Below are 15,066 nucleotides of genomic sequence, written 5' to 3'. Positions count from 1 at the left end.
AAATTCAGGGTCAGATGTTTATTTACTAGCTGTATGATCCTAGCCAAATCATATAGCCCTGGTTTGCCTCAGTTTCCTCATCTGTAAAATAAGCTGGAGAAGAAAAATCACAAACCACTCTAGTACCTTTGCCAAAAAAAAAAATCCAAATGGGGTCCTGAAGAATCAGACACAATGAAAAATAACTGAACAACCAGAGGTTCTACTATTATTTCCTTTTTCACAGATGAGGATGATTAAATGATTTGCCCAAGATAACATAATAAGTGTCAAAGTCTGGATTTGAACATAGATCTTCTTGTCTCCAGGTCTATTTACTAAACCCTCTAGCTGGCTATATTAACATATTAATAATATTTAATAGTACTAAGAATATTAACTTTTGACATTTAAATTTAAAAATTGAATCACTGCAATTAAGTAATGCAAGCCAAAACAACTCTGAGGTTTCAAGTCACACCAAGCAAATTGGCAAAGATGATAAAAGATGGAAATAATCATGAAGGACTTGAGGAGGTGGGGGGGGGGAGGTATACTATCCTGTTGTAGAAGAATTAATTATTCCAACAATTTTGCAAAGAAATTTATAATAAAGACAGTGATTTAAATGCCTGTATGTATGTGTGTGTATATATATATACATATATATGAATATATAGAATATATATTCAAAATATACATTCCTATAATAGCAAGTAATTGCAAACAAAATATGTAACAATTCACTAAGAAATGACTAAACAAGTTCTAGTGAATAAGTATAATGGAATATTATTGTTCTGTAAGAAGCAACAACTATAATAAAAGCAGAGGCATGCAAAATTTTAAATGAATGGAAAGAAAGTTAGGTTGGCAGAATCAGGAAAAAAAATACAATATAATTGGAAAAAATAGCAACATTAAAGTGAACAAAACTGAATGTTATTGAAGTATGACCAAGCTATATCCTAAAGAAGAAATATGGGATGGCATTACAACCCCCCCCACACCCCTTTTGTATAACTGGGGGTCTATTGCTTTAGTGAACTCTATACTTTGTCAGAATTCCTTTTATATTTTGGTTAGTTTTCCTAAATTGTTTTTTCCCTTTTAAAAATCAAAGATACCTTTAATACTAGGTATTTTAATGTTAATGCATTATTTTCAAAAAGACTGTAAGCAATGGGGAAAATGGGCATATGAGCTGTTAGAACTAAGATGCAATTCCTATCACCTTTCTAATCCTTTAGCTAATTCCATTTGTTATTTTTTTTTCTTCCTAGTCATTTGAAATTTCTCCCTCTTTCTTTTTTTTTAAGTTTTTGGAAGGCAATGAATTTAAGTGACTTGCCTAAGGTCACACAACTAGGTAATTATTAAGCAACTGCTGTGATCCTCCCTGACTCCAGGATTGGTACTCTATCCACTGCTCCACCTAGCTTCCCCTCTCCCTCTTTTTAGTATCTTAACAACTAATACTTCAATATCTTGAAATAGATTTTTGAGGTATATTTGCTTTGATATAGTACTTCTTCATAAGTTCGCTTTCTTAAAGGCCAGTTACCCAGAAACCAGGGTATTAAAATTCCAAAAGCATTAGTTTTAATATTATCAATGATCAGAAAAAATAGAAACACTGGCAAAAGATTTCTGAACACTTAAAGGAAATGTGCCAAAAGAAAAACAGTTTATAACTTCTTGAGCTGCTTTTATGGTAACTTAATCTTTCAAAAGGTATAGAGAAAACGAGGAAAAATTTTACTTTCACTAAGAAAAAATATTGCTGGCACTAAAAATACACATTTTTTTTAAATGTGAGGACTATAACTCAGGAATTATATACTTTGTTATTCTTCTGAAGTACTTTACTATTGACAATATCATACTCAGATTTAAATTTCAGTTTTACTAAACAAATCATGTAATCACTAAGTATCTCTAGCAACAAAGCAGAATTTATCTAGTATATCATAAATGTGTTTGACTTGCCTTGGTGGAGGGAATTCCCTAACTCACTGAATAAAATTAGCTCTTTTTACATATTCATAAAGCATTGCTACAGATATTTGAAATGGAATAGACTAAGAGAAGAATAACACATCCTAAATTATAGGAATGTTTATTAGACTGTTAAGAATAGTCATTTGGTAATTAATATTTCCATAAACTAAGGAAATTAATATGATTTGATAGTGTTAACTTATCTGAATAAATATGATTCATCTTATATTACTTAGGAACTAAAAGAAGCTGTGATTAATAATAATAACAAAAAACAATAAAATGCCTAAATTTGAATAGTAAATAAAAGGATTCAAAGGACTTAATGTTATGCAGTTCACATTAGGCTATGGAGATAAAAATAAGAATATTAAAATTATACCAAAGTATCAATCTCAAACATAACAATAATAAGTTAATTTTTTCTTTAATGGGATGAATTTTAAAATTATCTCAGTGGTAAATTTACTGGTTATGAGTGAGCAGCTAACTATTCAAGGACAACGGGTCTAAAAAAAGGTAAACTGAGTAACACCCTGGAATGCAGAATGGTTTAATTCCCTGAATTTAATCAATTTCAATTAAAAGAATATTTCTGGATAACAGTTTCAAATTGAGAAACAGTGAATTCTAAATCAGGGTGAAGTATAAATTATAAGGACTACCAAATACATATTTGAAAATTTCATCAAAGTGCTTCATACTGGAAAGGAAACAAGAAGGGATAAAATTACTTATGTTGATCTAAGCTTAACTGAAAATAGATATAAAGTAGGAAGAAGAAAAGTAGTAATGACATCTAGAAATTTCAGGAAATAATTCCAAAACAGAAAGCAACAATAAAACCCATGCCCTCTGAAGTATATAAGTAAATCTGTTCAGTACAGTTAACAAGGAAGGGTAAATTAACTATCTTAATGCAAAGGCATAAAAACTGAATACAATGTTGGTAGAGGACACTGGTTCTTAGTGGAAGGGATTAAACTTGTGATTGTACCAAGGGTATAGATAAAAGGTGGGCATACTTTATTTAAAATAATAATCAGATTGAGAGTTAGCATTTATATAAGTACTACTATATGCCAGGCACTGTGCTAAGCATTTATCTCACTTGATCCTGACAACACACCTGCAAGGGAGGTACTATTATCCCCATTTTGAACTAAGCCAAATAGAGGTGAAGTGACTTGCGCAGGACACCCAAGTAGTAAATATCTGATGTCAAATTTGAACTCATGTCTTCCTGAATTCAGGACCAGTGCTCTACTCTCTGTGTCACCTCAATACCTAAGTAAGACTAGCAACTGGGACAAATAAGGAAAAGACCTCCTGTACAAGATACAAGATGGCATTTGAATTTGGGTCTCAGGTCTTATGGGAAGCCAGGGATTCCAAGAGACAAGTGTAAGGAAGAAACTAATTAACAACTTCTTAAATTGCATTTAGAATAAATTTTGTCTTAGAAGGTAAAGGGGAATTCTTCCACAGTTAAGAAGACCAAATGAAATGTTACATCAGAGTACTTCATTTCTTTCATATAAATCTCAGCAACTATTTAAAAGGATCCCAGAAAAAACAATGGTAGGCTAGAATTAATGAAGACAAGTAGAGAGGTCTCATCAGGGACCCCAGGATGAATAGAGACATACAAGGAAGCTGGCAGAAGTGAGGAGAAAAGTAGGGGCAAGAAAGCCAGCACTAACTAGCAAATAAATCTGAAGCCAGAAGAGGTTGGGAAAAATAGTTTTACCAGGAAAACCATCAAGAGTACATGTGAACCAGAGATAAGAAAAAGAACCAAGGGTGGCAAGTTAAGGTAACACTCATAAAAAGACTTGAGCCTACTCTGAACAGGGCAGAGTACAAGCCAGAATTAGCTCCAGTAACCTAGAACCTGAAAACACCGACTCTGGCTTTTCAGAACTAAAGTATAAGAGGCTCAGCTCAAAAGAACTTCATTTCCCAACTCCAGGAACATATTGCTTTCTGATGAAATCTCATCATCATGGTGACTGATTCAGCTTGGATACTCAACACCTTCTCAGCTTATTCAGTTGTCTATTCCACTCACTCCCCTTTACTGGAAGGCTTTAATTAGAAAAATGAATTTCTCCCAAAGTGAACCTTTAAAAAGGACTGCAAATTTTCCATCCAACTTAAAATACTAAGCACACTGGCTTTCCTTTCTGTCATTTTTTCCAATTGTACCTGATTGTGACTGGGACTTTTCTGGCAAAGATATGGGAATGATTTGTCATTTCCTTCTAACAGCTCATTTTATAGATAAGGAAACTGAGGCAAACAGTTAAGTGATTTGCCCCAGGTCACGCAGTTAATAAGTAACTGAGGCTGGATTTGAAGAAAAGAAGATGCATCTTCCTGAATCCTCTTGGCCACCTAGCTGACCTCTAAAACCCTCCATATATTACCAACCAAACCTAGCAGAAAAGACATAGAAAACAAAAATACCATTTAAAATAACTATAGAAAGCATAAAAAACTTGCCAAGACACACAAAGGAAATGTACGAAACCAAAACACATTTCACACCATAAAGACAGATCTAAGCAACTGACAAAATTCTAATTGAGCTTTAGAGATCAAGCCAACATAATAAAAATGACTATTCAAATTTAATTTACTTTTAAATTTTGAAAAACTGACATTTAGTGATATAACTATCAAGCAATCAAAGAATTACTTTAGAGAGCTAAGAAAAATAGTAACAAAATTTATCTGGCACAAAAAAAGTCAAAATTATCAAGAGAATCAATGGGGGGAAAAATGAAGGTACTAGCAGTCAGATCTCAAACTATACTACAATGATTTATCAAAATAATCTGGTGTTACATAAAAATTTCATTGACCAACCATTTGCAAGTTTGATAAACCCAAATATCCAAGTGACTAGGAAAAGAATTCCCAATCTTGACAAAAACTGCTAGGAAAACTAGAAAGCAGTGGCAGAAGCCAGGCATAGACAGACATCTCAAACCATCTACCAAACTAAGCTTAAAATTGGTCCATGATTCGAACAAGGAAGAAATTCCTCTTATCCCTGGATAGAGGAAGAATAAATGGTCAAAGGATAGAGACCAAACAAGGGATAGAGAAGATTGGAGATGATAAAAATGATTATATAAAACAAAAAATTTTTTGTATAAGCAAAAATCAGTGCAATTAATAGGAAGGAAACAGTTAACAGAGAAAAAAAAATCTTTGCAGCAAAGTTGTCTGGTAAAGACAACTTTGTATAAGAAACTCTGTATAAGAAACCAAGTCAAATGATTAAAAATAAGAGAAACTACTATTCCCTTTAATTTAGAAAAAAAAACATATCTTTTTGTCTGATCTTGTTACCTCTTAGACTTCTCTTCTTTAAGGATATGATTTCTCTCTCATCACACCCAATTTGGATCAAGGTACAACATGGAAACAAAGTAAAGACTGACAGATTGCTTTCTGTGGGGTGGGGGGTGGGGGAGGAGGGAAGTAAGATTGGGTGGAAAATTGTAAAACTCAAATAATATCTTTAATAAAAATTAATTTAAAAAATAAGAGAAACTCCTAACTGATAAATGGTCAGAGGATTGGTAAAGGCAGTTTTCAAAGAAATCAAAGGTATCAAGTAATATAAAAAAATGCTCTAAATCATTAAAAATTAGAGAAATACAAATTAAAACACACTGAGGTACCACCTAATACCTTTTAGACTGGCTATCATAACAGAAAAGTAAAGTAATATATTCTGAAGAGGATATGGGAAAACAGGAACACTAATGCATTGCTAGTGGAGTTGTAAGACCATTCTGAAGAACATTTTGGAACTATTCTTAAAGGGTTGTGCATATCTCCCTTGACTGGCAATACCACGACTACTTCTATACCTCAAAGCGACCCAAGAAAATAAACTATTATGTGAATTCAGTTTTAGATTATATTTGAGTCCAAAATGACTCCATAACATTCAGTTTAAGATATCTAACAGGTTACTGAGGATGCAATATTAGAGATCACTAGAAAGCTACTGTGGTTGTTAGTAGCCAACTAGATAGCATACTAGGCTTGGAGTCAGGAAAACTCATCTTCTTGAGTTCCAAAATAGTCTCAGACACTTATAGGTTGTGTGACCAGGACTAGCTTTCTAGCTGGATTAACCCTAACCCCATATGAAGTAACAAACAATCAGACATGACTGAAACAAATGAACAATGATAACTGAAAGTTTAAAGCTGAATATATAAATTTGAAAATCATCAACACAGAGAGGATAACTGAATCAATGAAAGCTGACAAGATCATCAAGTGAGATAGTACAGAGGAAGAAAAAGTACACAATGAAAAGCTAGGAAAAGCCTAACAGGTATCCCTTTAAGAAACTCAATGCATCTTTGGGTCAAGAAGGAAAAAATGTAATTGTTGAGAAAACAATTAAGCTCTATAGCTCATAGTAGGTTCAAAGCTCAGAGCACTTATGGAATGAGAAATGATGGCAAGCATTGTCATAATTTAAAAGGTGTCATCAGAGGTTCTTTTGAACTCTAATCTTCTAAGTATCCAGTATAAGCTGGGTGATAGAAATACAAAGAATCTTTTTTAAACCTTACCTTCAACAAGTTTATTCTAAAAGTCCCTTTTCTTCTCCTACCCACAAAAAAGTTAAAAAAATGCAATGGAGTGTAGGTTAAGTCCTTTTTAATATAGAAAGGCAATGTCATTTCTCTGCTTTACTTTGGTAATCATTTTCAAAGTTTTACTATCTCTATGACTTCATTAATAAATAATACCAGTAGTGGATAGTTTTTTAGAGCACTTTAACCCATGATCCTCACAAGACTCAAGTTGCTACTATTATCCATTTTTATCCCCAATATTTTATTCCTATGCTACATATGTGAAACTATGAAACAGGTTTAAGAGACTTTTTCCAGAGTCATTTAGTCAACAGATGTATGAGTTAAAGATTCGGGTCTTCCTGACTTCAAGATTCACATTGCCTATCCACTGTACCACTTAATTGTATCTAAATGACAAAAACACACGCAAAAAAAAAAAACCTCCCCAAAAACATGGCTGTAACTCAAAAAAAAAATGTAAACAATAGTTTACATTTTCAGCATGTTTTTGTTTTATTTTTAACAGTACATTAGCAGTTAACAGTTAAAATCTAGCAATATAGAAATGAGTAGATTTTTATAATTAGAAAAAAATTCACCACCTCCTCCTCCCTCTCCAGCACTCGCTACTGGAGAAGAGACAGTCTGATGCTTCTTCATATGTTTTTTGCAGTGAACTGTTGTTCGAAAACTCTCTTCACAAAAGGGACACTTATAAGGCTTCATACTCATGTGAGTTGCCATATGTCTCGTGAGACTCCCATTAGTAGTGAAGGATGCATTACAAATATTACAGCTGAATGCTTTTACGCCTGCAACAAAAACAATATTATCAAAACCAATGCAGCTACTCTGAAAAGACCACAGGAGGTTTAAAAGTCACAATTCTCTTCCTAAACAAAAATTAGTAAAAAAAAAAAAAAAAAAAAATTGGTTGGTTGCTTTACTTACATTTTTTTTTCTAGGAAATGAGTTGTCTTAAAAACATAAGTATTCCACTGAGAGATCAGATTCTTTGTATTATCTACTCCAATAATTCTATAACTGACAGAGGTACCAAGGGATATAGACAGAACAGCAACATCCAAGGTTAATAAACCTCTCAAATAGCTTAAGTTTTCCTCAGTACTATTACATTTATGTTGCACTTTAATTAAAATTTCATTAAAAACAATTTTAAACTGTATTTTCCATCTAGACAATCTCTTGACGATAATGCATTCAAAAATTTACTCATGGAATACCCATGCAACTATATAGAGTTGCACTTCTTTTATCTGCACTAAAATATGGCTCTTTTAAGCTTTAAAGGATGCAATTCTTCCTCAAATTCCCTAATTTGATTAATTGTGTATATCTTATCCATTTAATGTCTATATTTCAGAAAGGAACATTTTCATAAACTGCTCACATAAGCACATTTCATGTGGGTCAAAGCAATGGTTTACAGTTCAATAAGGGAAAGGAACAAGTTATCCATATAGCAACAGGTTGAATACTTTTATTATATTATTATATTATATATATTATATTATCTGATCATTTTGCAACAACCCCAGAATGTAGATACTATTATTATCCCCCTTTTACAGTTGAATTAAAACAGGCAGAGCTTCAGTTACTTACCCAGGGTCACCCACTGCTACTGCATCTAAGGTTGAATTTAAACTCAGATTTCCTGACTCCAAGCTTCACACTCTATTTACTGTCTTTTAAATTAAAAATTTTCTAGGGCAGCTAGGTGGTACAGTGGATAGAATAATAGACTTGGAGTCAGGAGGATAGGAGTTCAAATCCCACCTCAGACACTTGACTCTTACTGTGTGACCTTGGGCAAGTCACTTAACCCTGATTGCCTTGTATCCAGGATCATCTCCAGTTATCCTAATTCATACCCAGCCACTGGTCCCAGGTAGTTCTGGAGGAGAAAGTGAGACTGGTGACTTAACATAAGACCCTCTCACTCACACAATCCATGAGCTTGTCATAGCATCATATGATATCATGGTTTTCTTCGAAATTGAAGGACATATTACACTAATTTATAAAATAAAATACTTTACAACATCATTCTTGGGTTATATTTGGTCAGACATTTAATTAACTCACACCTAAAAAGCTTCTAGATTTATTGAATTTCAAGTCCAGCCTGCAGTTGCCTTGGCAATATCAGATCAATATTGCTGGAGGTCCAGAATGTTTTAAAATGATAAGTAGAAATATTTAATGGGGAAAAACTCTGTGCTTTTAAGCCTCTTTTTTACTCACTAGACTAGGCAAACTTGGTTAAGTAATTTAGTGTCTCCAGATTAGTTTCTTCTAGGAAAAAAAAAGGTTCTGATATCTGCTATCTGACCTCACAGAGGTAGGACAGCTTGGTGGCGAGTGGATAGAGCACTGACCTTGGAGTCAGGGGGACAAGAGTTCAGATCTGGCCTCAGACACTTGCCACTTACTGGCTCTATGACTTTGGGCAAGTCACTGAATTCTAATTGCCTCCAGACCCATCTCTAATCATCTTGATTCATATCTGGTCACTGGATCCAGATGGCTCTGGAAGAGAAAGTGAGGCTGGTGACCTAGCACAGTTCCTCTCACTCAAATTTGATTCACATGCTTGTCATGGCATCAGTTCCCTGATGTGATGATCCTCTTTGAGAATGATGGACAAACACAAACATCATCATCATCATCATCATCTCACAGAGTTGCTGTATGTGTAAGAACTCATTAAAATGCAAAATATTTATGGAGTTGAAAAGGATCAAATAAATGACTTATATCAAAACCCTTTAATTCACAGATGAAAAAGTAAAGAGGTAAGTGGTTATACCTAAGATCACAGAAGAGGTTAGGAGAAGACAGGATAAGAAAATGTTCTAATTTCACTGTGTTCTTTTCATATTCTCAAGTATACAAGCCTATTGGAAGTCTGAATTGCCAACATACTCAGAGCTTCACTCTTACTAAATGAAGTCTTCATAATCCATGCTGTAGCAATTCCCTTGTCTGAGGGACAGTCAAAGACTGGGTCTGCCTCAAGTAACAGGCTGACATTAAATTTTGCTCTATAATTCTCTACAGAATTGGGTTTTGCATATCACGAAATGTAAAAGCTAGCAGATTAAAAGATTTAAAAGAATTATTTTCTACAATATTATTTTTTCAATATTTAAAAGTTATAATTTATTAAGTATAGAGAAGCAAATAAACATAAAATATAAAGTACATGCCAAGCAACAATATATTAAGCTATAATAGCAAAAAGTAAGAGGAAAAAAAAGGAATGTGCTTGATGTATAAGAAGAAAATATGATAATAACAGTCAACTCCAAATAAAAATCAGACTTCATTACCTGTATGTGTCTTTTCATGGGACTTGAGAACACCTGAGGAAACAAATCCACGTCCACAGAGCTTGCATTTATAGGGCTTCTCACCAGTATGTGATCGAACGTGTTGTTTTAAGTGACTGGATTTCTTAAAACCTTTATTGCAATATTCACATCTATAATGAAAAGATAAAGAACTGATACTTGTCCAGGCTTATGAAACTAAAACGAGCAATGTGAAAAAAATACTACACTACCACATTTTATAAAATGAAATTTTATTTAAAAAAATGAAATTTAATGAAAATGAAATTTAAATCTTAAAAACCTATTATTAAAGTTAGAAATATATGAAAGTTTCAAGAAAATTCTAACATATACATATAATTAGCAATCATGATTACTATTATAGTTTATATCAAGTCATGTTTAATATAGTTTAATCTTGTATACTGCAAATAACAATACCTTACTAACCAGAATGCCACATTCCTGGATCATATAAAATAAAATGCTTTGTCATAAAAAAGATTCACAAGTAACTTTAGAATATTATATTGCCTCAGGGACATAATATTTTGCATAACAATAAACGCTGCTTTCTAATGATTACGATAGCTTGGTTTTACAGATTACTGATTAATAATGCAATATAAAACAGTTAACAAAATTGAAGCTTTTTTAAAAAACACAATTTGATGTGTTGAGTTTTTAAAGTTTTAATAAGCATTTTATTATTACTTTAAAATTTTACAATTATTTATAAGTTACAATTATTACATATTTTAATTTAATAATTTTATTATATATTCAAGTGTTTTTTAAATGTGAACCTAGAGACAAAAATAAAAATAGACTCTACTTAATGGTCATTATATAATACTATTTTCATGCAGCTCTAAATTTCAATGGGATATTGTATCATTATCTATTAACCAAAATGTTATCTGTACCTTACTGAAGCTCATAACAGAGATACACAAATATAATACTCCTAATATTCAAAGTAATGTTTATTTAGTATGAAAAACTATATTAAGCACAGATCAATCTAAAACAACAGGGAACTTACCCTGATGAATTCAGTTTAATAAATTCTAAGAAAATATAACATTAGGCAAAGCAACATTATGGAAAACAGTCATTTCCAAAGGAATAGTGTTTATATACAAATAGTACTCAACATCATAACAGCAAATTTCCTGGTTCTCAGTACAATTAATTATACCTGTAAGGCTGAAGTACCCTCTCATTTTACTGATGACCACCTGACAACCACTCTGTGGTTAGTCAACAACTATGTATGTTTGACTAAAATATACTAATGACATGACCTTGGTTAGGCAATGTTATAGAAAACACAATAGAATGCCATTTTTCGTATCTACATAAATTTCATATACATGTATAAAATGCATATACCTCTGTGTGTATGTGTGTGTAGAAAGCTATGTACATATGTACATATATGTGTGTATATATCTATGTATGTGTGTGTATACATACATGGATAGATGGATGTATACACACACACACACATGAGTTACAATTTATTGTTTCCCAGGCAATTTTTCTGAGCCTAAATTTCTGAGAAGTATTCTTGTTAGAAAAGGTTTCTTCATTACAACAATGAAATTACATATCTGAGTCAGAGTTCTGAGCTAAATTAGGCTGAATGACCAAAATAAGCTAGTCATTAATATGGTGAGCCCCTGGGAGTTGGGGGTCATTAGATTGCCAAAAGAAAAGTGAAACAATCTAGATTGGAAATGGAGCGGGTGTATCTTTCATACTGATCAGAGTGAGACAATTCTGCTAGTAGTCCTTACATGTCCAGCCTGAGCAAGATAGGTAGACCCAGTCATCATCATCATCATCGTCATCATCGTCATCATCATCACCACCATATCAACTAGCATTTCTATAGCACTTGAAGGTTTGTAAAGTACCTTATTAAAATATAAAACAAATAAATATCTCATTTGATCCTCACAACAGCCATGGGAAACAGGTATTATTATATTCTCATTTTATAGATGGGCAAACTAAAGTAGACAACAAATAAATGCCAGAGTCATCCAACTAGTAAGCTTCTGAGTTTGGACTTGAATTCAGGTCATACTGACTAGCAAGTTCTCCACTACACCACCCAGGAGGGAAAAGAAAAAGGACGGGAAGAGGAAAGGAAATTATAGGTCTGGTCAAATAATTATAAATTATAAATTTTTGAAGGTCACATATTTCATCATCTCACCACATCTACAGATATCTAAATATATGTGCTCCCCCTCCTCCACCTCCACCTTGACTGACAGACACAGACACACACACACACACACACACACACACACACACACACACACAATCAGATCAGGAAAACTTGAATTAAAATCCAGTTCCAAGCTGTGTGATCCTTGTTAAGTCACTTAACCTGATTGCCTCAGTTTCCTCAAATGTAAAATGGGGGCAATAACACCTGCCTCACAAGAGGACTATGAGAATCGAATAAAATAATACCTGTTTTTTAAAAAGTGCTCAGCATAGTATACAGCAAGACTAGGTTCTACAGAAAACTCTTAGTCCCTTCCTTCCTCCTTCATATCCAACTTTGTTGCTCATGGCCAACCTACTGGTGACAGGCTTTCCAACTTTTCAGAACCAATGTCAGTAAGAAGAGGGAAGCTTGTCATTGTCTTCAAGACCAGACTGGAGAGAGAGAGAGAGAGAGAGAGAGAGAGAGAGGAGAGAAGAGAGTGTGTGTATCTGTATGTGTGTCTGTGTCTCTGTCTCTGTGTGTCTGTACCTATCTATGTATGTGTCTGTGTCTCTATTTGTATGTCTGATGTAAGGGGATTTAATTTTAAGTATCTCTCTCACTCACACAGGCACACACATTGCTGTGAATAACTGGATCCTCAGAAAAAGACACAATATATTTTGTCTCCAAACACATCCCAATTAAACAATTATTTGAGTAGAGAAAATAGCTATAGGTATACCTGTAGGCCCGTCGAATTTGATCCTCACTCTCCTCAAGAAACTGGGGTCGCTGAGTTTGTAGTTCCAGTTCTTCTTGTGAATGTTCTTGAATCAAACGAGTTGTCTAAAATTAAAAAGATTCAGATTATCGTGAGACAAAATAAAAAAAAAAACAAGTCACTTAACTACCAGTATAATATTTACTATTTGAATGCCCCCAGGGTGAGTTATTTAATACCACTGGATCTAAATTTTCTCAGATATGAAAGGTTAAGATACTTAGAGAGGTTTTCAAGTTTTAAACTTAGGAGCCTTTGAAGGAAAATTAAAACACCTAAAAACATGTAAATGAATCTATGAAGCCATACAATTTTAATATTAAGATTATTCCTCTTATATGCCTCAAGCTGTATTGTGCCTATGCTAGATAAGACTGATTTTTAATATTTTCTTGGCTCCCATAAGAACTGAAGAGAAGAAATTCAAGAGACACAAGCCCGGTGTCTTGAGATCTGTGTCATATCCTAGAACAAAAGCAAAAAAAACCCAGAATTATTTTAGAAAACTCCATAAAATGGCAATTTGAGCTGGCAGTATACAACTTACAAACAGGTTGCATACCCCTCCCCACCAAAAAAGAAAAAAAGTTATTTGCAACTTGGAATGCATTTCTCACAGTAACCACTTCAAATCTTTTATTTTATCAAGCTCAGATTGTTCAAATCTGTACCTCATTATAGTGTATAATCTAATACTTAATTTTATTAAGAAGACTAAACACATCTGACTTGTGCATTCTAAATTTCCTTCTCACCCTCCAAACTTTAGAACTCTGATTTGACCTTTCTTTTTCCTTCTGTCTCAAATGAATGATTATCTACAGTTCTTGCTAAAGCAAATATATCCACCTCTTTTAACACTGGCTCCTACCTACCTACAAAATATGCTCAAGTCTTCCCTATCATAAAACAAAATGTAACAAAACCACCTATCCACTTCTTATCACATTTCATTCCTACTCTTCATTGACAAACTTTATTGACAAAGTTTATATTCATTGCCTGTACTCTAATTCTTCACTCACTCTTTTGAAATAGCATCATTCTACCACTCTATTAAAATTAATGTCTCAGAAGTCATCAGTAGATTTAACAACCAAATCCAGATACCTTTTTTCAGTTCAAATCCTTCATATCTGCCCAGGGCCTATTTACTAGCATTACCATCTTCCTTTTTTTTTTTTTATAAACCTTTGACTCCAAAGTGTCTTGTTTCTTTCTACCTCTCCAAAGCCTCCCTGATCTATTCATGCTACTTGGCTTTCCTCTCCTCCATTTCCCCCTCCTCCAAATTTACCCTCTTCTACTTTTTTAATGAGAGTATGAGAATGACAAGGTTAAACATTTTCTTTCTTAACTTCTATTTAAGAAGCTCTACAGACTTCCCCAGTTTAGAATCCCCAGCAGATTAAGAACTCCAGACTTAAATTTCCACATTCTGAAAAAGTTTGCATCAATTCCATATATATATATGTATATGTATGTATGTATACACACACACACACACATATAGTCAATTTCCAAATTATGCAAAACTCCTCATTCTGAGTCTTCTATTACCACTAATGATATCTTAATCCAGATTTTTTATTACCTAAAACTAAAACTATTTCAATAGCTTTTAGTCTACCTATTCCTGATTTTGCTTGCATTCAAATGTACTTCTTTATATGCTTCCAGATTAATCTTCTTTATCTAAATATGATTACTTTAAGCTTTTACTCAAGATATTCCATGATTCCCCCTAAAAGGAACAAAATCCCAACTCCTTAGTTAAGCCTAAGGCTATTTAAATCTGATTACAGCCTTACTCTCTACCTTTATCTAACACTTCTCTATTTCAAGTACAATTCAATTAGATTAAAATTTGCTTTCTAGGAACACATTCCAAACTTTATCTTTGCTAATAATTCTCCATCCCTAGAATGTCTCAAACCACTCCCATACCTATTCTTGTTCCTGCCTCTTAAAACTCTACCCATCCTTCACATCCCAACTCAAATATAATTTCCTGAAAACTTTTCTAGCAAAAGGAAAGGGTTTTGAGTTGTTGTTGTTGTTTTTTTTTACCCCTTATCTTTTTTGGAATATGACTGAGGA

General features: G+C 33.2%; 1 protein-coding gene across 1 annotated transcript in view; it reads right to left on the bottom strand.

Annotated features, from left to right (window-relative positions):
- Window positions 1–15,066, bottom strand: part of ZNF236 (zinc finger protein 236) — a 222,667-nt gene that overhangs the window by 61,658 nt on the left and 145,943 nt on the right. The window contains 3 exon segments of the mRNA XM_074202830.1: window positions 7,199–7,408; window positions 9,953–10,104; window positions 12,928–13,031. Coding sequence (XP_074058931.1) covers window positions 7,199–7,408; window positions 9,953–10,104; window positions 12,928–13,031 — 466 coding nt within the window.

Source organism: Macrotis lagotis, chromosome X, assembly GCF_037893015.1.
Source record: "Macrotis lagotis isolate mMagLag1 chromosome X, bilby.v1.9.chrom.fasta, whole genome shotgun sequence".
Taxonomy (NCBI): domain Eukaryota; kingdom Metazoa; phylum Chordata; class Mammalia; order Peramelemorphia; family Peramelidae; genus Macrotis; species Macrotis lagotis.
Note: the sequence above shows the minus strand (reverse complement) of the source record. Positions and strands in the feature narration are given on the sequence as shown.